This window comes from Aotus nancymaae, unplaced genomic scaffold (assembly GCF_030222135.1).
Source record: "Aotus nancymaae isolate 86718 unplaced genomic scaffold, 86718_ANA_hifiasm-v0.15.2.pri h1tg000040l, whole genome shotgun sequence".
NCBI lineage: Eukaryota > Metazoa > Chordata > Mammalia > Primates > Aotidae > Aotus > Aotus nancymaae.
The window spans coordinates 55,960,375-55,987,106 of record NW_026988454.1 but is presented as its reverse complement, the minus strand read 5'-3'; the positions used below and the strand labels follow the sequence as shown (position 1 = coordinate 55,987,106).

The following is a 26,732-nucleotide window of genomic DNA, read 5'->3' as shown; positions in this document are numbered from 1 at the left end:
ATGCAACATTTACCTCTTCAAGTCAATGAAAAAACACCTCTTCACAACACATTTTCTCTGAATTATAATACTGAATATTTATGGTAGCACTGTTACTTACTGAAAACAGGTGACTCACTCAGTCTCTGGGTCAAAGGCTGAAAAGTCTGACTATTTTCCATGAGGTTCAAAATTGCTTCTTCATTAATAAGAGCTTCTTCCAGTTTGTGTCTAGTGTGACCTTAATTCGACAAAGAATAAAAAAAGTTAAAGCAAGAGCCTAAATCTAAAATTTATCATTTAGAATTTGTGTAAATTGGGAAACATTACCATATAAACCTATTTTAAATTTCAAAATGTTAATGATGCATGCCAAATAAAAACATAATAATAAAAAGCCACAGAAATATTTAGCCAGTCACATGCATTCATCAAAACAAACACTGAATCTATAAATCACCAAATATTTATAACTGCGTTAATCCTACCTAATGTGTGTAGCTATATCACTGATAAAAATCACTGCATATTAAAATACATAAAGTGAAAAGATAAACTGTCTTATTTGAATACTAAAATTCTTTATTCTCTACGATTCAAAAACAACAAATTTAAAATAAATGTTTTTCAACTCTTCTAAGAAAAAAAACTTGATAGTGCTCATTATTTGACACTTGTGTACTGGACTCTTGAATGCATAAAAAGGGAAAAGTTTGGTGTAATTCCTTATGGGGTATGTGTTGGTTTTTCATGCCTGTTTGTGAACTGTAGTTGTGGTTTCCCATTTCATTGTCAGAACTGAGCAGAAATATTTTTAAGTGCTATAAAAATACAAAGAAATGGTTAAGTAATTAAAAAGTTCATTTTACATTAATTATATATTTCTCAGAAAGCTTTCAATTCATTATATGTCACATTCATTATATTTTCAAGATATCAAAAAATATTAGTCTTTCAACATGTGTGTTTTACAGAGGGTCTAATTCTCGGGGAGATTACGTAATTGTAAGAACAAGATAAAATGAATCCCATATTATAACCCAGCCATGGGGAGGGAGAGAGAGAGAGAGAGAGAGAGAGAGAGAGAGAGACAATTTAAAAAACACAGTAGTAGGGGAATAAAAAGACTACACACCAAAAAAATGGCAGGCAGTTATGTGACAGCTAACTGGGAAACAGTTGTTTTCCTGCTTCAGGTACTTAATCAGACTTTAAGGGTTTCTAGCTTTTAAAAGAGTTAAACACTTCAGAAAGAAACACTTTTGAGGTAATACATCCTAGGACATAGCTGGGTTGAGGACTTTAATCAGAACAAATCAACAAAAAACCGAAAAAAAATGAAAAATAGCTTATTTTGAAACAAAAAATTGAGAGATCAATAAAATAAAGTTAGCTCTTTAAAACTAATAATAAAATAGACAATCTTGGCAGGGATGATAAAAAATTACAGAGAAGGTATGAGTAAAGTGTATTAGGAATAAAAGCGGGTATGCCGAAGGTGTTAGAATAATACCGTGAACAACTTTATACCAAAAATATGGAAAAATCAGATTAAATGGATAATTTCTTAGGGAAAAAAATGATGTAAAAACCTGACTCAAAAAAAAAAAAAATAGAAAGCCTGCTTAGACCTATACCAATTATGAAAATTAAACCAGTGGTTTAAATCTACCCTCTTACCTCTCACCCTCTAACATACAAAATCCACACAAAAAACCAGACTCTACAATGGTTTTACAGGTGAGCTATACCAAATCTTCAATAAATAAACTATTTCAATCTATAAAAATTCTTTAAAAGGGAGAATTCTGAGAATTCTTAGGCAGTGCACTAAGACATGGAAAAAAATAAATGTGGAAAAAAAAAGTTATTTATAAATGATAACTATATATATACATTGAAAATCCAAGGGAAAATACATCTAAATTATCAGCACTAATAAAAGTTGCTATAGGTGTTTCAAATGCTGATGGTTACAAAAAAAAAAAAAATCAAAACTTGCTGGATACAAGATGGATAAACAAAGGTCAGAGAAGTTCCTAAATGCCAGCAATTAGAAGATGTAATTTTTGAAAGCTAAACCTTACACAACTGCCACAATTACAAGGCACCTGGAATATATATAACAAAAGACATACAACAATTTTCCAAAAAAGATAAAACATTATTGAAGGATATAAAAGACCAAGTAAAATGAGAAATATGCTGCAGATGAGAAAATTTGATATAGAAAGACCTATACACATATACATATATGTATATAGAAAGACATAGGTTCTTAAACAGTCTATAAATTTGTTGAATTCCTAATAATATTCCAAGGGGGTTCTTCACAGAAACAAAACGATCTAAAATTAACATGGGAGAGCTTTTTTAAAGGATTAAGAATAGACAAGACAATTATGAAGTTGAGTAAGATCTGCCCTGACAAGATCTTCTACAGCAACAGTAATCAAAACTGTATGATATTAACAAGGGGGAACATGAAAGACATGGGGGAATTCAGTGTGGGAAAAAACCCTATGTGAAAAATGTGCTGGCATAACAAGCTAGCTGTCTGGATACAATTAGACATTTAATATTTTAAAAAAAAAATGTGATTTGAGTGTAGCAAGATGGCCATATAGAACCCTCCAGGAACTGTCGCCCCCTGCAGGAACACCAAATTGAACTATCCACACAAGAAAGCATCTTCATCAGAATAAAAAGTCAGGAGAACAATCACAGTACTTGGTTTTAACAACCTATGAAGTAAAGAGGCAGTGAAGAAGGTAGAAAAGACAGTCATGAATTGCTGATACATCTCCCCCCAACTCCTTATGGCATGGAGAGAGAAATCTGTGTGCCTGGGGGAGACAGAACACAGTGAATGTCGGACTTTGCTTTGCATTGGAACTCAGTGCTACCCTGTCACAGTGGAACAACATGGAATAGAATTTAGCCAGCACCCATGAAAAGAGCATTTGACCAGCCCCAGCCAGAGGGAAATTGCCAATTCCAATGATCCAGAACCTGAGTTCCAGCCAGTCTCACTACCATGGGCGAAAGCAATTTGGGGTCCTAAATAAACTTGAAAAGCAGTCTAATCCACAAGGACTGCAATTCTTGGACAAGTCCCAGTGCTGTGCTGGGCTCGGAGCCAGTGGACTTGGGGTACAAACAACCTGGTGAGAGAGTAATTGGGGCAGCCAAGGAATTACTTGTGTCACCCCGCTGCACAGTCCCAGGCAGCACAACTTACAGCTGTGGAAGAGTCCTTTGTTCTTCAAGAGGAAAAGGAGAGGGATGAGTAAAGAGGACTTTATCTTGCAACCTGGATACCAGCTCAGCCACAGTAAAACAGGATACCAGGCAGAGTCATGATACACATATTCCAGGCCCTAACTCCTGGATGACATCTCTAAACACTCCCTGAGCCAGCAGGGAACCTGCTCTCTTGAAGAGAAAGACTCGGGACTCAGGCCTGGCAGGATTCACTTGCTCAGTAAAGAGCCCTTGGGCCTTGAGTATACACAAGTGACACTCAGGCACTACTTCCTGCAGTCCTCCAGTGAAACCCAGGGAAATGCTGACTTCAGTTGTGACCCAGTGCATTTACAGCACTGGGAAAAATTGAAAGCCCATTCTTTAAGAATTGGAACAAGACAAGGATGCCCACTTTCACCACTGCCGTTCAACATAGTACTGGAAGTCCTAACTAGAGTAATCGGACAAAAGAAAGGAATGAAGGGCATCCAAATTGGAAATGAAAAAGTCAAATTATCCTTATCTGCCAATGATATGATTTTATATTTGGAAAAACCTAAAGACTCCACCAAAAAACAAATTCAGCAAAGCCGCAGGATACAAAATCAACATACAAAAATCAGTAGCATTTCCATATGCCAACAGTGAACAATATGAATAAGAAATCAAGAAAGTAATCCCATTTACAATAGCTACAAATAAGATAACTAGGAATAAACTTAACCAAAGAAGTGAACCATCCCTACAGTGAAAACTATAAAACTTGATGCAAGAAATTGAAGAGGACACCAAAAAATGGAAAAGACGTTCCATGTTCATGGATTGAAAGAATCAATACTGATAAAATGTTCACACCCACCCAGAGCAATCTACAGATTCAATGCAATCCTATTGGTATCAAAATACCAATGACATTCTTCACAGAAATAGAAAAAATTAATCCTAAACTTTATATGGAACCACAAAAGACCCTGAATAGCCAAAGCCATCCTCAGCAAAAAGAACAAAACTGAAGGTCACATTACCTGACTTCAAATTATACTACAGAGCTGCAATAACCAAAACAGCATGATACTGGCATAAAAACGGACACACAGACCAATGGAATAGAGAACCCTGAAATAAATCCATAACTACAGTGAACTGGTTTTCAGTGAAGGTGCCAAGAACATACCTTGAAGGAAAGAACGATCTCTTCAATAAATGGTGCTGAGAAAACATTGGCTATCCACATGCAGAAGAATGAACTATACCCTGATCTCTCACCATATACAGAAATCAAATCAAAATGAATTAAAGACTTAAATCTAAGACCTCAAACTATGAAACTACTAAAAGAAAACATTGGGGAAACTCCCTAGAATATTGGTCTAAGCAAGGATTTTTTGTTAAATATCCCCAAAATACAGGCAATCAAAGCAAAAACAGACAAATGGGATCACATTAAGTTATCATACAAAGCTTCTGCCCAACAAAGGAAATGATCAACAAAGTAAAGAGACAATCCACAGAATGGGAGAAAATATCTGTGAACTATCCATCTGACAAGGAATTAATAACCAGAATATATATAATTCAATAGTAAAAAATCTAATAACCTGATTTAAAAATGGGCAAAAGATCTGAACAGACATTTCTCAAAAGAAGACACACAAATGGCAAACAGGTGAAAAGGTACTCAACATCACTGATCATCAGAGAAATGCAAATCAAAATTACAGTGAGAAATCATCTCACCCCAGTAAAAGTGGCTTTTATCTAAAAGACAGGCAATAATGAATGCTGGCAATGACATGGAGGAAAGGGAACTCTTGCACACTGTTGGTAGAAATGTAAATTAGTACCGCCACTATGGAGAACAGTACAGAGGTTCCTTAATAAACTAAAGATAGAACTACCATATAATCCAGCAATCTCTCTAGTCAACATTTATCCAAAGGAAATGAAATTGGTATGTCAAGTTGAAGAGATATCTGCACTCCCATGTTTATTACAGTCCTATTAACAACAGCCAAGATTTGGAAGCAATCTAAGTGTCCATCAATAGATATATAGATAAAGAAAATGTGGTAGATTTACATAATGGAGTACTAGTCAGCCATAAAAAGAATGAGATCATGCCATTTGCAACAACATGGATGGAACTGGAGGACATTAAGTTATGTGAAATACGCCAGGCACAAAAAGACAAACTTTGCATGTTTTCACTCACTTGTGGGGGCTAATTAATAATTATAACAACTGAACTCATGGAGATAGAGAGTAGAATGATGGTTACCAAAAGCTAGGAAGGGAAGTAGGGTAGGATGGGGAAGGACAGATGGTTAATGAGTACAAAAAAATAGAATGAATAAGCTCTAGTATTTGATAGCACAATAGGGTGACTACAGTCAACAATAATTTATTGTACATTTTAAAAGAACTAGAAGTATAATTGGAATGTTTGTAACACAAAGAAATAAATGCTTGAGGCTATGGACACCCCCTTTACCCTCATGTGATTATTACACTGTACACCTGTATCAAAATCTCCCGTGTACTCCAAAAATATATACGCCTACTATGTACCCACAAAAATTTAAAAAATAAAATGTAAAATTTCAGATGCATTAAAGACCTAAATGTGAAAAACCAAATTGTAAGCACATGTGATGCTTAAAATGAATATTTAAGAGAAAATTTTCATTACATCAGGGTAGGGAAGGTCTCATAAAGGTGCACACCAAAACTAAACCACAAAGGACTATTGGCAAACTTGACATTAACATTGAAGACATGTAAAACTCCAAGGATAACTTTTTTTAAAAATGGGAGCAAAAAGGGGAAAAATAAGTTAACATTTCTCTTTGAAGATTTTTACAAAACAAGGCTAAATGGAGAGAAAACATCTCTACAGTAAGTATAACTGATAAAATATCTAGAAAATATGAAAACCTCAGGCCAGGCACAGTGGCTCACACTTGTAATCCCAGCACTTTGGGAGGCTGAGGTGGATGAATCATGAGGTCAGGAGTTCGGAACCAGCCTGGCCAACATAGTGAAACCCTATCTCTACTAAAAATACAAAAAATTAGCTGAGCATGGTGGCAGATACCTGTAATCCTAGCTACTTGGGAGGCTGAGGCCAGAGAATCGCTTGAACCTGGGAGGCAGAGGTTGCAGTGAGGCGAGATTGCACCAACTGCACTCCAGCTGGGGTGACAGTGCAAGACTCTGTCTCAGAAAAAAAAAAGAGAGAGAGAGAGAGAGAGAAAAATATGAAAAACTCCTAAAAATAAGAAAAAGACGAATGACTCAACAGAAAATGAGCAAAGAACATGAGTAATCAATTCTCAGAGAAACCCAAATGGCCTTTTAAGATGCTCACATTCATTAGTAATCAGAAAATGCAGATTGAAATGCAGAGACACTATTATTTGATACTATCAAATGTTGAGGCTTTGCCTACCTAGTAAAATTGCATATGAAACAATGTGACTTATAAATAAAACTTTTATTATTGTCTTGTTTACCAATCACATATAAGCTAACTGCATTATAGAAAAACTGTTAGAACAGATGCTATCAGGTAAAGTACAATGTATATACCCTAACATTTAGCAATCACTCTTCTACATGTGTTTGGTAAAGAAACTCCAGCACATAGCCATAGGGAGACAGATAGCGCACTAACTGCAAAAGTAAAGACCATCGAATACTTGTAGAGAAATAGATAACACTGTTGTTTAGTTTCAAAATGGAATAGTAATCAGCAGCTAAAATGAATGAAAAAGGATAAATTTGAAAGTTACAATGTTGACATAAAAGATGCTCAACATCATTAGTAATGAGGATAATGAAAATTAAAGCCACAGTGAGATTCTATGTCACACACTAGGATGGCTACGTTAAAAAAGACAGACAATAATAAGTGTTAGGATGTGGAGCCACAGAAACATTCCACGCTGGTGGAAAAGTAAAACATTGCTGTCATTTTAAAACCAGCTTGGAAGTTTATCTAAAAATTAAACACAAATTTACCACTTGCCCTTTTGCTTGGCAAAGGTAATCTTTCAGTGAAGTTTATTCTTAAACTGTTTTGTTTGTTACTATTTATATCATTTAATAACTTTTTATAATATTTATCCTAAAATCTTACAGCAGCACTATTCTTTTTTTTTTTTTTGAGATGGAGTTTTGCTCTGTCGCTCAGGCTAGAGTGCAGTTGGCGCCATCTTGGCTCACTGCAACCTCTGCCTCCCAGGTTCAAGCTATTCTCTGGCCTCGGCCTCCTGAGTAGCCATTACAGGCGTGTGCCATCACCCCTGGCTAATGTTTGTATTTTTAGTAGAGATGGAGTTTCACCATGTTGGCCAGGCTGGTCGCGAACTTCTGACCTCATGTAATCCGCTCACCTTGGCCTCCCAAAGTGCTGGGATTATAGGTGTGAGCCACCGTGCCCCGCCAGCAGGACTATTCTTACCAGCCAAAAGTGAAAACAACTCAAATGTTGATCAACTGATAAATGGATTAACAAAATGTGAATTCTCCATACATATTGATAGATACTACAACATGTATAAACCTTGAAAGTATTATGCTAAATAAAAGAAGGCAGACACAAAACACTACATATTGTATGGTTTTACTTATATCGTACACAATATAGAAAAGGCTCATATATATTAGTGGTTACTTGGGGCTTGAGGTAGAAACAGGCATAACTGCAAATGGACACAAGGGATCCTCTGGGCTGATGGAAACATTCTAAAATTGGATTGTGGAGATGTTTGCACAATTTTGCAAATTAACTATAAATCACTGAATTAAACACTTAAAATGAGTGAATTTTATGCTATGTAAATTAAACCTCAAGCTGCTTAAAAATATGAGTGAAAGAAGCAAGTTGCTTCATCTAAGCTAAGTAGAACATCATTTATGTAAAACTTAGAACAATGGTATATATGGTGGGCAAACATTGTAAGAAAATATAAAATTATATATGGTAACAGTTTGCACTAACTTCAGGATACTGCTTACCTTTAGAGATATAAAAAGGGTGACAGAATGGGAGAAATGTTTGCTATATCCACAATGTTTATTTCTTAGGGGAAAAAAACCCCGAGCAAACTCAATCAAATATTAACATCTCAGGGCTAGATATCTGTTCTAGTAGTTTCTGCATACTTGAAAAGAAAATCTTACCTTTGCTTGACTCTTTGTCTTTGTGAACTTCTACCATATTGGCTGGTGTACACTGAAGCATTTCAGGAGACAGAACCTCAGAGTGCAATGTTAACTCAGCAGAGAACTCCTGGGATCCGTCGCTGTAGTCCACAGATCCTGATAATGTTCTGCTTAATTAAAACATATCCTTTATAACAGACTAGATAACAAAGGAATAAAATTAGTTCTGAGATCTATAATAAATAACCACTTACACAGAGAAATCATTCTGTTTGAGAATTTCCTGAAGTCTCTTCTGAAAATTTTTTTCACTTTCTGTTGCTGGCACAAACCTGTGATCTTTGAATTTTAAAAGTGCATTAAAAAAATGTAGAGAGCAAATGAATAAAATATTTTCCCGTCTCCTAAAGTAGCTTTAAAAATGGTAGCAATTTCCTATCTTTCTCTAGATACATATAATACAACCTAAATGTAGTTTTATTATAGAATCATACAAAAGAAAAATGTTGTTACTAAAGTTATAAAATTAGGCACTTAAAGTCAGTTCAAGTTAAGTTCTATAATTAAATGTAAATCTAAAACAGAAATAATTGTTCTCTACCTATAAATATATTATATCCTAAAACTAGAAATTTTCCCCTTATGAAATACATTCCTATTTTTAAAAGTATAAAAGGCACACAGAGTTTATCAAAACATTTTTAGGGCCCAAGATAAAACAAGTTTAATTGAACTTCAATATAGGCTTACTGCTGTATTTTGAAATAATGTATCTGCCTTTTGAGTGATGTCTTTTATTCCTTTATTTTTAAAATTTTGTTGTATCCATGGTATTATTTGAACCCCCTCAAATTCTTTTTGAATGTGGCAGCATTTAATAATAAATATGACTATTTCTTTAGAGTTGTACATAATGAACAAAGTGAGAGGTTATACGATGTACTCAGAAAATAAACTGAGGGCAGCATTTCAATGGCTACATTTTCAAAGCTTAATGTACTAAACAGTGTTTCTAAGTTGAGATTCATGATCTTCTGTGAGTTTTCTATACCTCATTTGGAAATACAGAAGCCTAGAACATACTAAAGAATGAAATCAACAAAAAAGTGAGGCAAGAGGACAAGGTACGCTAAAAACAAAGAACAGTAAAAATGTCAACTTCTTATGGAAAGAGAGATAAGTGACAATTTAAAGACAGTTGTAAAGATAAATAATGGCTGTACAGCAATGACAACAAGAAAAATACATAGAAAATAGAAAGGTCATTTGAAAAGTAAACTCTAACGTCAAAGGAACAACTCAATGACCATTTCCATTGAAATACTTGGTTTAAAACAATAATCAGAGCACTATTGGGTTTATACCTTGTGACTCAGGTTGGCTAATTTGAGAAGTTTCATTTCTGTTTCTTCGCCGTTGCTTTTCATCTTCCCATATGGCCTGTAGACCAGGGTTTCCACCAATTTGAGCTGTAATCACAATAATACTTCAGTACTACAAGGGTCAAAGTAAAAAATACTTTCCTAAAAAAATCTAAACTTTAATAAATATTGCCTTTTAAAAAGCCAATCACATATTTTGTGTAATAAAGTGGACAAATTATCCCAACCTACACTTACTATGTTACTCCTTTTTAGTTTTCTTCCTAGTGGTTCCCAAAAACCCAGCAAGTGAATAAAATTCAAACATCTGATGATAGTCAACAGACCTAAGAGTCCCCTTGCTGATATATAATCTAAAAATTAAGAAATTAAAAGGCAGAGTATATTAAATTGCTTTATATTGACTAATTTAATTTAGTGTCACACTTACTTTAGTGTATTTATTCAAATATACTCATTTGTATAAAAGCATAAACCAAAATTAATTAGTCTCATCAGCAGTATAGAAGCAATATTCACAACATTTTGTATCTTCTTTCTATAGTATCTTAGTTCCCTTCTAATGTTTTCTTTCCTATTTTTTCTATTCCACTTTGGTCATTTTTTTTTTTCGGTGGGGAGGAGGATGGAGTCTTGCTCTGACACCAGGCTGGAGTGCAGTGGCGTGATCTCGGCTCACTGCAACCTCCACCTCCTGGGTTCAAGCAATTCCCCTGCCTCAGTCTCCCGAGTAGCTAGGACTACAGGCGTGCACCACCATGCCCAACTAACTTATTTTTGTATTTTAGTACAGACAGAGTTTCCCCATGTTGGCCAGGATGGTCTCGATCTCCTGACCTCGTGATCCACCCACCTCAACCTCCCAAAGTGCTGGGATTACAGGCATGAGCCACCACACCCGGCCGATCATTAATTTTAAAAAATAAAAACATATATTAAGAATAATCGTATATGAACCTTCTATGTCCAGACGATTTAAGATATCAGCAGCTACAGCATCCACTTCTAACTCACATGTACTCTGTGGTTCAACACCTTCCAATACTAAAGAGCTGCAATAAAAAGATACAAAAAACATAATAATTATGTGAGAGCAAGCTCTGTAAGATTATTCGTACTTGTACAATTGTCTTATGTTTAGCTGGTAACCAGAAAACGTGGTATATTAATTCACAATTATTCATGACAAAATTGATAATGTATGTGTATACATAATGAAAAATAGGATGAACAAAATATAAAACATACTGACAACCCTATTAAGATCCTTTTGCAGCATATTCTACATATTTTGTTTCATTATATTTTATATATAACGAATATAAAATGTTTTAGCATATGGTCATACCCAGGGCAGAATGGGATAAGATAATCTAAAGACCACAGAGGGATGCATAAAAAGCTATACACATATGAAATCAGTTGCTTAGAGACATCTTTTTCAGTATTCAAAAAAATGAGGGAGAACATGCGATAAGAGATAAGGGAAGGGGAGCATACTGAGAAATGGGCAAATGATACTCACTGTTCTTCCTGCCCTCAACTACTGAGTAGCTGGGAAATACTTTAAAATTCTTCATAACTACAGAATTGATAAACTACATGAATGATCAACAGTAGGATCGTAGCTAGGAAAAGTAATGATATCAGAAGGTCATTAATTTTTATGAGAACTACAAAGGATTGTTTCCCAATCATGATCTTTGACTCAAAAGCATTTGCTTTTCATCAGTGCCCCAAGAGAAGATAAGGAAGACACCACATAATTAACCCTGCTTAACAGAATGAAGAGATAACATCGTGTGTGGATCCTTGTTTACTCATTTCAAAATTTAGGCCTCGTACAAAAATGGACACCAAGTGAAAAGGGGAGATCCATAATTTTACTAGAAAGTGGGTGATGACATATTTCATTAACTTTTGATTTGAAACACTTTTTTTTTGTTTTTGAGATGGAGTCTTACTCCATTGCCCAGGCTGGAGTGCAGTGGTGCGATCTCAGCTCACTACAACCTCCAACTCCCGGGATCAAGTGATTCTCCTGCCTCAGGCTCCCAAGTAATTGGAATTACAAGCACGCACCACCACACAGGACTAATTTTTGTATTTTTAGTAGAGAAGGGTTTCTACCATGTTGGCTCAGCTGGTCTTGAACTCCTGACCTCAGGTGATCTGCCCACCATGGCCTCCCAAAGTGCTGGGATTATAAGTGTAAGTTACCGCGCCCTGGCCTTGAAACATCTTTTAATGTTTTAAGAAAAACATGGGCCAGGCACGGTGGCTCATGCCTGTAATCCCAGCACGTTGGGAGGCTGAGGCAGGCTGATCATGAGATCAGAGATCGAGACTATCCTGGCCAACATGGTAAAACCCCTTCTCTACTAAAATTACAAAAATTAGCTGAGCGTGGTGGTGCGTGCCTGTAGTCCCAGCTATTTGGGAGCCTGAGGGAGGAGAATAGCTTGAACCCAGGAGGTGGAGGTTGCGCCACTACACTCCAGCCTGGCGACAGAGCAAAACTCCATCTCAAAAAAAAAAAGAAAGAAAAACATGTTAGCAAAACTTCATTTTCCATTGTCTATTTTAAAGGAAATATTGATGGAATATTATTATGTTTGTTAAAACCACAGAATTTTTACAACTTGAATAACATATGTACTCAGAGGTGTATATTTAGACACACATACACACATATCTTTTCACCATTAATAGAGAAGAAACATATTAACCAACCAATCACAATATATCCCTTTCTCTTTGAGAAAAAACATTCTCAGTGTAGACCGTCAGCTGGGCTTGGTGGCTCAGGCACATGATCTCAGCTTCAGCTTGGGAGGCCAGCCTGAGCAATACAGTGAGACCTCATCTCTACAACAAAATTTTTTTAATTAGCCAGGCATGGTGTTATGCACCTGTAGTCCCAGATACTTGGGAGGCTAAGCAATATAGTGAGACCTCATCTCTACAAAAATATTTTTAAAATTAGCCAGGCATGGTGTTAGGTACCTGTAATCCCAGATACTTGGGAGGCTAAGGTGGGAAGATCACTTCAGCCCAGAAGGCAGTGGTTGCAGTGAGACGAGATTGCACCACTGCATTCTGGTCTGGGCAACAGAGCAAGACCTCTTGTCTCAACAACAACAAAATGTGGATTGTCCTCTCCATTCATACAATTTAACACAAATTGAAGTATCAGATTTTTAAGAGTTTATAATCAACAGTTTTCTTATATGAAAGAGTTTGGTGATTTGAAATATTTATGTTGGAAATATCAAGGATGATTATTCCAGAAGTGGCACATTTAAGAGAAAGGAGGGAAACAGTAACATCAAAAAATATAATCTCATAGTCGAAATTTCCAATTTGCCTTTATTACAAAACTACTTCAGACATTCAGAACACAAGGCTTTCCTATGAAGATGTAGCAGTTTTCAGAACTAAAAATCAGCACCAGTAGTTAAAAAAAAGTATGAGTAAAAAATTTGCATAAGCCAATACATAGCTGCTTTCTAATAGAAAAATCCAAGCATTTGGAGTACATTATGTCCAAAAAAGTCTAATCAATAATGAAACAAAGAAAGTACAAATTATATTATTCAAAAACAGAGCATGTCAAAATACTTTATTACATATTTAATATTTATAAATTTTAGGGGTTTTTATTTAAAATATTTACTTTTTGTTTTAAATTACTATTTTGTTATAAATGTAATTTTTTTACTTGACAAGTTATAGGATATCAAATTAGAATGCATGATGAAGATGAATGCTGCAGAAAAGTATAACAATATCTACCTCATATTCCTTTTGTTAATTATGTAATAACTAGATACATTTTTATGGTCTGTTTTTTAAATCGTTTATTCCCTGTAACATACTAATGTTGAGATTTGCTTTTTTTGAGAAGCATATAGATTAAAAAGATTCAATACAATAAAAGGTTAAAATTTAGTAACAATAACCACTGATTTCTGATCACAACTAGGATATATGTAAAATTTTCATTTCCTTTACAACATTAACTAACCTTGGTATTTCATCTTGTTCCCACCGAAATAAAGTACCAGCAAGAGAATTTCCTGATAAACGATTCTTGCAGGATCCAGTTGCATGAAATGTATCACCTAGGAACAGAAAGGTAAAAGGAATAAATTCTACTTTTAATTTGCATAGGATTACTTTTTAGAAGGTAAATGTTCTTTTAAAAATTTTATTACTCATAAATTACAGATCTCCTTTTATTGATACATAATATTTGTACATATTTATGGGGCACATGTGGTATTTTGATACATGCATACAGTGTAAGGACAAAATCAAGGTACTTAGTATGTCTATCAGCCTGAACATTATTCATTATTTCTTTGTGTCAGAACATTTGAATCTTCTCTTCTAGTTATTTTGAAATATATATTGTTGTTAACTACAACCACTCTTCTATGCTATCGAACACTAGAACTTATTTTGTCTAATTGTATGTCTATACCCATTAACCAACCTGTCTTCATCTCTTCCTGGAACCCCTCCCATACACCCTTCTCAGCCTCTAGTAACAACCATTCTACTTTCTACCTCCATGAGATCAACTTTTTTTTTTTGAGATGGCATTTTGCTACTGGAAAAAACTGATTATGAAAATTACCTCCTCTTTCTCTAATACTTAATGTATATACTCTAGAAATTCTTCCATTCCTCAATCCGTCTTAAACTCTTGAGTTATACTTGACAGTGTTAACTGACTTATTATTTTCCCCAGTGACCTTTTTATATCTGAATAAGTTTAGATTTACAGTAAAGTCCCAAGGGTAGTACAGAGAGTTTCCATATACCGGACACCTGGTTTCCCTCATTGTTAACATATTATCATGGTATATTTGTCAAAACAAAGAAACTGACACTGGAAGATTACTAACTAAACAAAACATTTTATTTAAATTTCGCCAGTTTTTCCACTAATGTCCCCTTTCTGTTCCAGGATCCAATCTAGGACACCACACTGCATTCAGTTGCCATGTCTTCCCAGTCTCCTCTGATCTATTTATCTGTCTTTCCTTGCTTTTCATGACCTTCACGGTCATGAGTATTGATGAGATAACCTGTAGGACAACTCCCAATTTGGGTTTGTCTGATGTTTTTCTCATGAGTAGACTGGAGTTATGAGTTTTGGGGAAGACTATCACAGAGGTGCAGTACTCTTGTTATCACATCATATGAAGGGGTACATGACACCCACATGACATAATCACTGGTGACATTAAACTTCATTGCCTGGTTATGGTAAAGTACAGTTCTATGGGTTTGATGAATGAATAGTTCATCAAACTTCCACCAACCCAGAACTGTACAAGTTCCCCCTATACATCCCCTTCGCAGTCAACACTCCCCTCTCTCCTAAACCCTAACAACCAATGGTCCATTTTCTACTTCTATAGCCTTTTGTAGAATGTCATGTGAAGGAAGTCACACAGTTTGTATCCTTTTTGGTCTGGCTTCTTTCACTTAGTAAAATGCTTTAAAGATTCATTCATGTTATGTGAATCAATTGTTTGTTCCTTTTTATCACTAAATGATTAACACAGTTTATCTATTTCCTTGTTGAGTGGACATCTCAGTTGCTTTACATTTTTGGCAATTATGAATAAAGTTGCTATAAACATTTGCAGGTTTGGGTGGACCTAAATCACTTAGGTAAACACACCTAGGAGTGCCACCACTAGGTTGTACTCTAGTCTATGTTTAGTGTTCTCAGAAACTGTCTTCCAAAGTGACTATACTATTTTATATTCCCACTAGCAAAGAATGACAGTGCTACTGTTCCACCTCTTGGTCAGCATTTGTTATCGTTAGTCTTGTGAACTGTAGTCATTCTAACAGGTATATCGTGGTAGCTCTTTGTAGTTTTAATTTGTATTTCCCTAACAACATATAATGTTGAATATCATCTTTTCACATGTTTGCCATCCTTATATCTACTTTGGTGATCTGTTCAGGTGTTTTGACCATTTTTAACTGGATTGTTTGCTGTCTTATTGTTGATTTTTAAGAATTCTTACATATTTTAGATACAAGTCCTCTATCAGATATGTAATTTGCAAATGTTTTCTCCCAGTCCACGACTTGTCTTTTTATTTTTTAACACTGTTTTTCACAAAGCAGAAGTTTTTAATTTTGACAAAATCTAATTAATTTCTCCTTTCATGGATCATGCTTTTGGTGTCACATCTAAAACTTCATTGCCAATACCAAGATTGGGCACATTTTCCCTTTATTTTCTGCTAGAAGTTTGATAGGTTCATATTTTACATTTAAATTTGTGAAGCATTTTGAGATAATTATTATTTAAGGTGTGAAGTATATGTGATGTATAAGGTGTGAAGAACATATAAAAATATGTTCTTTTATTTTTATTTTCTGGCATATGGACATCCAATTATCCCAGCACTACTGGTTGAAAAAACTATGCTTTCTCCATAGAATTATCATTGTATCTTTGTCACTTTGTCAAAGTTAAATTGACTACATGAGACAATTATGGATTATTTCAAATATAGTTCTATTTCTGGACTCTATTCTGTTCCATACATATATGTATTTATCTTTTTGCCAATACCATGCTGTCTTGATAACGGTTGCTTTATAGTAAGTCTTGAAACTGAGTAATGAACTCTTTCAACCTTAACTTTTAGAAGTCTCATTCACTGATTCATTCATTCAGATGGAGTCTCGCTCTGTTGCCAGGCTGGAGTGCAGTGCTGTGATCTCGGCTCACTGCAACCTCCGCTTCCTGGGTTAAAGTGATTCTCCTGCCTGAGCCTCCCGAGTAGCTGGGACTATAGGTGCACGCCACCACGCTCAGCTAATTTTTGTGTTTTTAGTAGAGATGGGGTTTCATCATGTCGGTCAGGATGGTCTCAATCTCCTGACCTTGTGATCCACCTGCCTGTCTCCCAAAATGCTAGGATTACAGTGTGAGTCACTGGGCCTAGCTCCATTCTTTAAAAAAGGATTATCTCCTGGACATGAAATAATACAGCCCTCACAAAGATGGGGGAAACTAGGGGACCATAATTCCTATAGGGAAAAACATTAGGCAGTGGACAGTTGTCTTTGTCCTGTTTTTCTTATATCTTCCCTCTTCCTTCCTTTCCTTTTCAGTCTTTTTGGAAAAAAAAGCCAGGCCTACTTCACTCCTCATTGTATGATTTCCCTCTTGGGAGTTCTAAGGATCAAGGAAGAGTTACTCACTTACACAATTTGGTTTACTGTGGGAATTTTATACTATTCTAAGATACAGAGAAGATTTAAAAAAACCCTGACATTTAGTAAACTGTAAGTTGTCATCTAAACACGGGGTTATTATCTAGAAGAATTAGTTACAAACAAATGAATTACTCTGCTCTAAAAGGGAGGCACATGCTACTTTCAATATTTGCATATTTAAAATAAAAACGTAACTTAATATAAGTTGTCACTGCAAAACGTTCTTTTTTGAAAAAAAGTTTTAATGCATCTAAGTTGTTCCACATAAGAAAATTACTAGCATGTTGGAGAGACAAAACAAATAAAACTATTAGTGAATACAACATAACAGAGCATTGCATATAGTATCATTATTTGATAAAGATTCTGGAGGCTAGGCGTCGTAGCTCACGCCTGTAATCCCAGCACTTTGGGAGGCTGAGGTGGGTGGATCGCTTGAGCCTAGAAGTTCTGAGACCAGCCTGAGCAACATGGCAAAACCCTATCTCTAAAAAAATACCCAAATTAGCCAGGTATGGTGGCATGCACCTGTAGTCCCAGCTACTTGGGAGGCTGAGGTGGTAGGATGGCTTGAGTCCAGGAGGTGGAGGTTGCAATCAGCCAAGATCATGTCACTCCAGCTTGGCTGACAGAGCGAGACCCTGTCTCTAAATAAATAAATAAATAATAAAGACTCTGGATTATAGTTTTTCAATCTTCATCTAGTAATTCAAAATATCTGAATTATTTGCAGGTCTGTGGTGTGTGTGTTTATTGGGTTTTACACATGGAGGCTAGTTTTCTTGTGTGACTGGTATATTCTAAATTGTGTGCCAAATGATATCACACTTTAAATTTTTAGGAACAATTTGAGACCAATAAAAATAGACCAGGTACAGTGGCTCATGCTTGTAATCCCAGCATTTTGGGAGGCTGAGGTGGGAAGAATGCTTAAACCTAGTAGTTTAAGACCAGCCTGGACAACAAAGTGAGACCCCGTTTCTACAAAAAATTGAAAAATTGGCCAGAGTTGGCAGCACGGGTCTGTGGTCCCAACTACATGTGAGGCTGAGGTGCAAGGACTGCATGATCTTAGGAGGTGGAGGGTGCAGTGAGCCATGTTCATGCCACTGCACTCCAACCTGGTGACAGCAAGACCCTGTCTCAAAGAGAAAAAAATAATAAAAAAAATAATATCCTCTAGGAAGGATCTGCATTTGCTGCTTCTATCAGATCTGAGTATATTACTAGACCAGCACCACCTTAGATAAAGCTCTGGATTTAGGAATCTCTTTTAGTCTCAGGATATTCAAACTATACTGAAAAAAGAATGTCTGAAGTATGTTCAATTTCCCAGTCTGTGCTCAACTTATGAGAATATGCATTTGAGGCCCTAACTTAACCTATGGAGGGTTCCCACCTGCTGAGCAGGACCCAGTTTTGGTTTCCATCTCTCTCACGCAGTAGGGCCTTCTCAAAGAAGGTTCTTGATTTTCCAGAATTAGTAAATGCCCTCAGGGCAAAAGTTGCTTTTAGCACTCTATTCCTTTTTGGCCTGCACTTCTTTATTGTTCATAAACTCTTCAATGCATTTAAATTTTTTTTCTTTCCACGTCGCCTAGCATTTAAATTGTTTTTAGCAGAAGGACAGATCCCACTAACCTAGTCCACTATTAAGGGAAACAACAACAACAAAATCCTCCCTGGTAACTTTTCAGAGCATAGTTTGGGCATGGTAGAAGAAACGGGAGGAATTAAACCAAAAGTGAATAGCTGGGAACAAAAAATGCTAACCTCTGCTTTGAGAAGGTTGACAGTTATGGAAAATAAAAAAAACAAGGCAGTTAGAAAGGATATTAGGATTGGAAGTGTCAGTTTCATTTTAAGAGCAGAAGAAGGGAAGGAAGTCAATGGGAAGGCAAAAGATGCTAGAACACATGACACAGAAATTCTACTCTCACCTATATGTTCAAAAGAAATGAAAATATATAGCTACACAAAAATTCATACATGGATGTTCATAGTAGCATTGTTAATAATAGCCCAAATATCTGTCAGCTGGGATAGGAATAAACAAAATGTAGTATATCCACATAACAGAGTATTATTTGGCCATAAAAATAAATGAAGTACTGATATGAGCTTCACTGACGAACCTTGAAAACATTATGCTAAGTAGAAAAGAACCCCCACATATTGTATGATTCCACTTACATTAAATGAGCAGTATGGGCAAATATATAGAGATCAAAAGTAGATTAATGGTTGCTCAGGAGTGGGAGGCATGGGAAGCTTGGGGGTGACTGCTACACGTCATAGGATTTCTTTCAGAGGTGATAAAAATATTCTAAATTTGTGGTTATGGTTGCATAACCCCAAATACAGGAATACTTTATTAAATTGTGCTTTGCTTTACTGCATTTTGCAGATACTGCAATTTTTACATATTGAACATTTGTGGCAACTCTGCATTGAGCAAATCTATTGTTGCCATTTTTACAACAGCATGTGCTCATTTTGTGTCTCTGTGTCACACTTTGGTACCTTGCGCAATATTTCAAACCTGTGAACGGTGATCTCTGATGTTACTATTGGAATTGTTTTCAGGTACCACAATGAACTGTGCCCATAAAAGACAGTAAACTTGTGTGTGTTCCAACTGCTCCACTGACCGGCCATTCCCGTTGCTTTCTTTCCTAGCACTTTCCTATTTCCTGAGACACAATAATATTGAAATTAGGCCAATTAGTAACCCTACAATGGCCTCTAAATGTTCAAATGAAAGGAAGAGTCACATGTCTCTCACATTAAATCAAAAACTAGAAATGATTAAGTTTACTGAGGAAGGCATGTCAAAAGCCAAAATTAGCCAAAAACTAGGTCTCTTGTACCAGTCAGTCAAGTCATGAATGCAAAGGAAAGTTCTTGAAGGAAATTAACAGTGCTACTCCAATGGAACACATGAACAATAACAAAGTGAAATGGCCTTATTGCAGATAGGTGAAAGAGCAAGGGCTGATGTACATGCTGCAGCAACTTCTCTGGAAGATCTAGCTAAGATAACTCATGAAGGTGGATACACTATATAACAGATTTTCAATGTAGATGAAAACTACCTTATCTGGGAAGAAGATTATATCTACAACTTTCACTGCTAGAGAGCAGTCAATGCCTGATTTCAAAGCTTCAGAAGACCCTCCTGGTAGGGTTAGTTGATGCTGCTGGTAACTTGAACTTAAAGCCAATGCTCATTTGCCCTTCTGAAAATCCTAGGGCCCTTAAGAATTATGCTAAATCTATCCTGCCTGTGTTCTATAAGTGGATCAAAAAAGCACAGATGACAGTGTATCGGTTGTAGCATGGTTTACTGAATATTTTAAGCCCATTGTTGAGACCTACTACTCAGAAAAAAAGATTCCTTTCAAACTATTACTGCTCACTGACAATGCACCTGGTCACCCAATAGCTCTGATGGAGATGTACAAGAAGACTAATGATGGTTCCCTGCCTGCTAACACAACACCCATTCTGCAGCCCATGGGTCAAAGAGTAATTTCAACTTTTAAGTCTTATTATTTAAGAAGTACATAAAGCTATAGCTGTCATTGACAATGATTCCATTGATGGATCTGGGCAAAATATATTGAAAACCTTCCAGAAAGAATTTACCATTCAAGATGCCATTAAACATTTGTGATTTAAGGCCGGGCACAACGGCTTATGCCTGTAATCTCAGCACTTTGGTAAGCTGAGGTAGGCAGATCACTTGAGGCCAGGAATTTGAGACCAGCCTGGCCAACATAGTGAAACCCCATCTCTACTAAAAATATAAAAATTAGCCAGGCGTGGTGGCACACAGTTGTAATCCCTTCTACTCTGGAGGCTGAGGCAGGAGAATTGCTTTAACCTGGGAGGTGGAGGTTGCAGTGAGCCAAGATAGTACCACTGCACTCCAGACTGGACAACAGAAGGAGATCTTGTCAAAAAAAAAACCAAAAAACAAAAAACTGTGATTTATGGGAGGAAGTAAAAATATCAACAAGAATGAGAATTTGGAAGAAGTTTATTTCTAACCCTAATGAATGACTTTGAGGAGTTCAAGACTTCAATGGAGGAAGTGACTGCAGATGTGGAAGAAACAGCCAGAGAACTAAAATTAGAAGTGGTACCTGAAGATGTGACTAAATTGCTGCAATCTCCTGAAAAAACTTGAACAGATGGCCAGGCGCAATGTCTCACATCTGTAATCCCAGCACTTTGGGAGGCGAGGCAGGCAGATCACTTGAGGTCAGGAGTTTGAGACCAGCCTGGCCAACGTGGTGAAACTCCGTCTCTACCAAACAGTATGAAAAATTAGCCAAGTGTGGTGGTATGTGCCTGTAATCCCAGCTACTCTGGAGGCTGAGGCAGGAGAATCGCTTGAAACCAGGAGGCAGAGGTTGCAGTGAGCTGAGATCGTGCCACTGCATTCCAGCCTAGGTGAGAGAGCGAGACTCTGTCTCAAAACAAACAAACAAGCAAACAAAAAACCCCAAGTTGAACAGATGAGTTGCTTCTCATGGACGAGCAAAAAGTAGTTTCTTAAGATGGACTCTACTCCTGGTGAAAACGCTCTGAACATTATTGAAATGATAACAAAGGATTTAGAATATTATATAAACATAGTTGATACAGCAGGGGCAGGATTTGAGAAGACTGACTCCAGTTTTGAATGAAGTTTTACTATGGGTAAAATGCTATCAAATAGCATTGTGTGCTACAGAGAAATATTTTATGAAAGGGAAAGTGAATCCATGTGGCAAAGTTTATTGTTGTCTTATTTTAGGAAATTGGGACCCGGTGCAAGAGCTCACAACTGTAGTAATCTCAGCATTTTATGAGGCCAAGGTGGGAAGACAGCTTGAGCCCAAGAATTCGAGACCAGACTGGATAATATAGTGAGATCCTGTCTCTACAAAAATAATTAAAAATAAGACATTCGCTGGGAGTGGTGGGTGTGTGCCTGCAGGCCTAGCTCTTCAGAAGGCTGAGGCAGGAGGCTCACTTGCACCAAGAAGGTAGTGGCTGCGGTGACCCATGATAGTGCCAATGTACTTCAGCCTGGGCAACAGAAAGAGGCCGAAGAAAGAAAGAAAGAAGAAAGAAAGAGAGAGAGAGAGAGAGAGAGAGAGAGAGAAATTGCCACCACCGCTCTGATTAGTCAGAAGCCATCAACATTGAGGTAAGCCCCTCCACCAGCAAAAGATTATAACTTGCTGAAGGCTCAGATGATTAGTATTTTTCAGCAATAAAGTATTTTTAAATTAAAGTAGGTATGTTTTTTTAAATACATAATGCTATTGCACACTTAATAGATTACAATGTAAATATAACTTTTTTTTTTTGAGACAGCGTCTCCCTCTGTTACCAGGCTGGAGTACAGTGGTGCCATCTCAGCTCACTGCAACCTCCACCTCCCGGCTTCAAGCAGTTCTCCTGCCTCAGCCTCCCCAGTAGCTGGGACTATAGGCGTGCACAACCACGCCCAGCTAATTTTTGTATTTTAGCAGAGATGGGGTTTCACTATGTCGGCCAGGATGGTTTTGATCTCTTGACCTCGTGATCCACCTGCCTTGGTCTCCCAAAGTGCTGGGATTACAGGCGTGAGCCACTGTGCCAGGTGAACTTTTAAGTAGTCTGTATACTAAAAACCATCAAATTGTCCTCTTTAAATGGATATGAATTATAACTCAATAAAGCTGAGATGCTTTTTGTGACAATCTCTAATCCCACTTTGCATATATTTCTTTTCCTTTTTTAGTGATTCAACATTTATTTTCTAAATATATATTATTTTATAAATCATTGATTATACAACACTTGTTTCAAAACTTTAATTTGATTGAAAATTAACCTTACTTTTCCTTCTTGCTTTTCGGAACTTGACAGCAGCCAGATTTATTAAATTCATGCCATAAAGATTGTAGTCAATGAAGAGCTGTAGGAGGTAGGGAATATGCGCTTCATGAGGCTGGTAAAATTTATTCATTATGGCTCCACTTTGCAAAAGTTCACATATCCTAAATTAGAAAAAAAAGTTGTATCATAAAATTATGTTCCCTAAAATGTTAAATGAAACAATGATTATAGAAATACAGAGAACAAAGCCCTTATTAGCACACAAAATTTTCATCTCAATTTTACTGGAAATTGGTATTAGAAATTAAAAGTTTTAACCAAGTTTTAAAGTAAGCAACATGTTCTGAATAACAAAAAACTGCAGGGATGAAGAATATTTTGTCTTAAACCAATTTAATAATAACTATATTTAAAAATTAAAATACCAAAAGATTTTTAAAGTAAGATTTTTCTTTTAAAAATAATTTTGAAAAGATTAAATATTCAAAAAAAAGAAAAGAAATCATTACTTTATAATCTCACCACTCAGAGATATTACCATGTTGATATTTTTCTTTCCTGAGTGTTTTTTCCCTTCATGATGACAAATACAAACAACAGACAATTATATACAGGATAATTATTACTATCTGGGGAAATATATTACACATCTAGAAAAGATACTTATCAGACAGAGATGCAGAGATGGTTTCTGCAAAACCTTAGAGGAAGTCTCTAAGCAAGAGGCTTAATAATGAACTAGAGGTAGTTTTTTCTCTGAAGAGAGGGAGGAGTATTCACATAAGTACAATTGCATATGTAAAGTGTCATGAGAAAACATGGCTTATTTAGGAACTGAAACCACTGAGTAAGACTGTGACCTAGTGTCAGAGGTGGGGCTAGAGAAGTAATGAGAAGTAAGAGCATGCAGAGCCTGTTAAGACATTTGAAGAGGTAGTGAAATTAGTCTGAGAAGTGAACAGCAGAAAAGTGACATGGCCAGACTAGCTACAGAACACACAAGACTACAGGTAAGGAATAAATAGGCTGTTGTGGAAAAACTAAGGATGGTGGCTACAACAAGGATTATAGAAATGTATTGATTCAGGAGACATATAAAGGGTGAAATGATCAAGCCTTGATGACTAACTGGGAAGGGTGAGACAGAAAAGGATGATGCCTAATTTCCTGCTTAAGCAGTTGGTTAGTGGTGTGGCAATTATTTGAAAGGGGGAAGAACTGTAGGAAAAACTGGTTTGTTTGGGATTTTTTTGGAAGGGGAGTAAGGATAAACTCAATTCAGACACAAGGGCATAAGTATAGTGGGTATCCAATAATAATATTGGAAATGGATTGTAAAGAAAATAAGAATAATTTTATTAATATAGCAGAGGTAACTAACCTATTTCTGAGCACTATACACTGGATACTGTGCTAAAGTACTTTATTACAAGTCTATGGTACGATCATCTCAAATTATCTTAGAAAGAATTAAAAATCACACAAATAAAAAGTAGAAGAGCTCTGAGGTGGGAGGACCACTTGAGCCCAGGAGTTCCAGGTTACAGTAAAGTATGATGGTGCCACTGCACTCCATCCTGGGCAACAGAGCAAGATCCTGTCTCTTAAAAAACAAAGGCGGAAAAATTCAAATCAAATTTTCTCTGTCTTGTGAGTCCTCACTCTTAACCACTGGGCTATTCCATCTATCCAGCAGTTGGTTTGATATATTGTTTAGAAGCTCTGGAGGGAAATTAGACTATTCATATACATTTGGAAGTCAAATGCATAAAGATAAACAAAAACCAAAACCAAATCAACCCATAGGAGTAGATAAAACTGTAGAGGGAAGAGAAAATATACAGAGAAAAGATTAAAGTCTAAGGCAGAATTCTAAGAAACAACCATAGATGTTAAAAGAGAAATCAACAAAATGGCAGAAACATGAATTTCTAGAGGTAGTATGTATCACAGAAGCTAGTATTTAGGATTGTTTTAAGGCATCACAAGCATCATCATGAGTTCAAACAGTAAGGACATAAAATTGGATTTAGCAATACAGAGGCCACTGGTGAAAGCAATTTCAGTAAAATGGTTGGGGTAGAAGCCATATTGGAGTAAATTAAAGAGTGAATGGGAAAAGCTGAGCACAGTGGCTTGTGCCTTTAATCCCAGTACTTTGGGAGGCTGAGGTGGACGAATCACTTGAGATCAGGAGTTCAAGACCAGCCTGACCAATATGCAAAAACCCTGTCTCTACTAAAAATACAATAAATTAGTCAGACGTGGTGGTGGTGCCTGTAATCTTAGCTACTCAGGAGGCTGAAGCAGGAGAATTGAATGAACCTGGGAGGCAGAGATTATGATGAGCTGAGATCCTGCCACTGCACTTCAGCCTGGGCAACAGAGCAAGATTCCATTTCAAAAAACAAACAAACAATGAATGGAGGTAAGAAGTTGGATACACAAAGTATAGATAAATCTTTCAAGGAGAATGGCTATAAGAGAAAGGTGTGAATGTGTGCGTAAAATGAGCAAAGTCTTATTAATATTTAAATGGAGTGGGAAAAAAAGATAAGAATAGCTGATATATGAAAGAGATCCTTGACAACATCAAAGAAGATGGATCCTGAGCCTTAGCAGTGAAGAGGAAAAATCTCGTTCACGGAATAGGCGGCGAGGAGAGAATGGATGTAAATGTAGTTTAAGGGCCTTTGACAGCGGGCCTTAAAAAGCTTTATTCCAGTGGTTCTCAAACTTTTTGGTCCCAGAACCCTTTCATTCTTAAAACATTACTGAGGGGCTGGGCGTGGTAGGTCACACCTATAATCCCAGCACTTTGGGAGGCCGAGGCAGGTGGATCACCTGAAGTTAAGAGGTCGAGACCAGCCTGGCCAATATGGTGAAACGCTGTCTCTACTAAAAATATTAAAAAATTAGCCAGGCTTGGTGGTGGGTGCCTGTAATCCCAGCTACTCGGGAGGGTGAGGCAGGAGAATTGCTTGAACCCAGGAGACGGAGGTTGTAGTGAGCCGACACGGTGCCACTGTACTCCAGCCTGGGCAACAGAGTCAGACTCTGTTTCCAAAAAAAAAAAAAAACGTTACCAAGAACACTAAAGAGCTTTTGTTTATGTGGTTTATATCTAGTGGTATTTACCATATTAGAAATTAAAACAGAAATGCTTAAGAAACTTATTTACTAATTTTATTTTTGAGACAGGGTTTCACTGTCACCCAGGCTGGAGTGCAGTGAAGTGGGGTGATCTCGGTTCACTGCAACCTCCGCCTCCCGGGTTCAAATGATTCTCCTACCTCAGCCTCCCAAGTTGGTAAGACGATATGTGCGTGCCACCAAGACCAGCTAATTTTTGTATTTTTTGGTAGAGATGGGGTTTCATCATGTTGGCCAGGCTGGTCTCAAACTCCTGACCTCACGTGATCCGCCCGCCTCATCCTCCCAAAGTGCTGGAATTACACGTGTCAGCCACCACACCTGGCCTATGAATTTTAAAATAACAATAAACTTGTATGTATGTTAACATAAATAACATTATTTGAAACTATATTTTTCAAAACAAAAACAACTTAGAAAAGAAAAACTGTTTTACATGTTTACAAATCTTTGGTTTAACAGAAGATAGCTGGATTATTACATTGGCTTCTGCTCAATCTGTTGCAATATATTGCTTTGGTTGATGCATATGAAGAAAAATCTAGCCGAGCACAGACATGTAGTTGAAAAAGGAAGAATAATAGCCTTTCATGTTACTTCCATTTTGTCACATAAGTGTTATAAAGATATATAACCAAGGGTCAAAATTCAATAAAATTAATAATTTTT

At 36.6% G+C, this 26,732-nt stretch overlaps 1 protein-coding gene across 4 annotated transcripts in view; it reads right to left on the bottom strand.

The window, feature by feature from the left end:
• Nucleotides 1-26,732, bottom strand: part of REV3L (REV3 like, DNA directed polymerase zeta catalytic subunit) — a 177,285-nt gene that overhangs the window by 80,998 nt on the left and 69,555 nt on the right. For 3 of the 4 annotated variants that reach the window (XM_012438367.3, XM_012438371.2, XM_064360773.1), the window contains exons 4-10: nucleotides 22,911-23,071; nucleotides 13,801-13,897; nucleotides 10,731-10,825; nucleotides 9,756-9,860; nucleotides 8,646-8,730; nucleotides 8,410-8,561; nucleotides 101-220 (exon numbers count right to left, since the gene is read on the bottom strand). In XM_012438367.3, the coding sequence (XP_012293790.2) occupies nucleotides 101-220; nucleotides 8,410-8,561; nucleotides 8,646-8,730; nucleotides 9,756-9,860; nucleotides 10,731-10,825; nucleotides 13,801-13,897; nucleotides 22,911-23,071 (815 nt within the window). The remainder of the gene's footprint in view (nucleotides 1-100; nucleotides 221-8,409; nucleotides 8,562-8,645; nucleotides 8,731-9,755; nucleotides 9,861-10,730; nucleotides 10,826-13,800; nucleotides 13,898-22,910; nucleotides 23,072-26,732) is intronic. The other variant, XM_012438368.2, reaches the window with a different exon arrangement.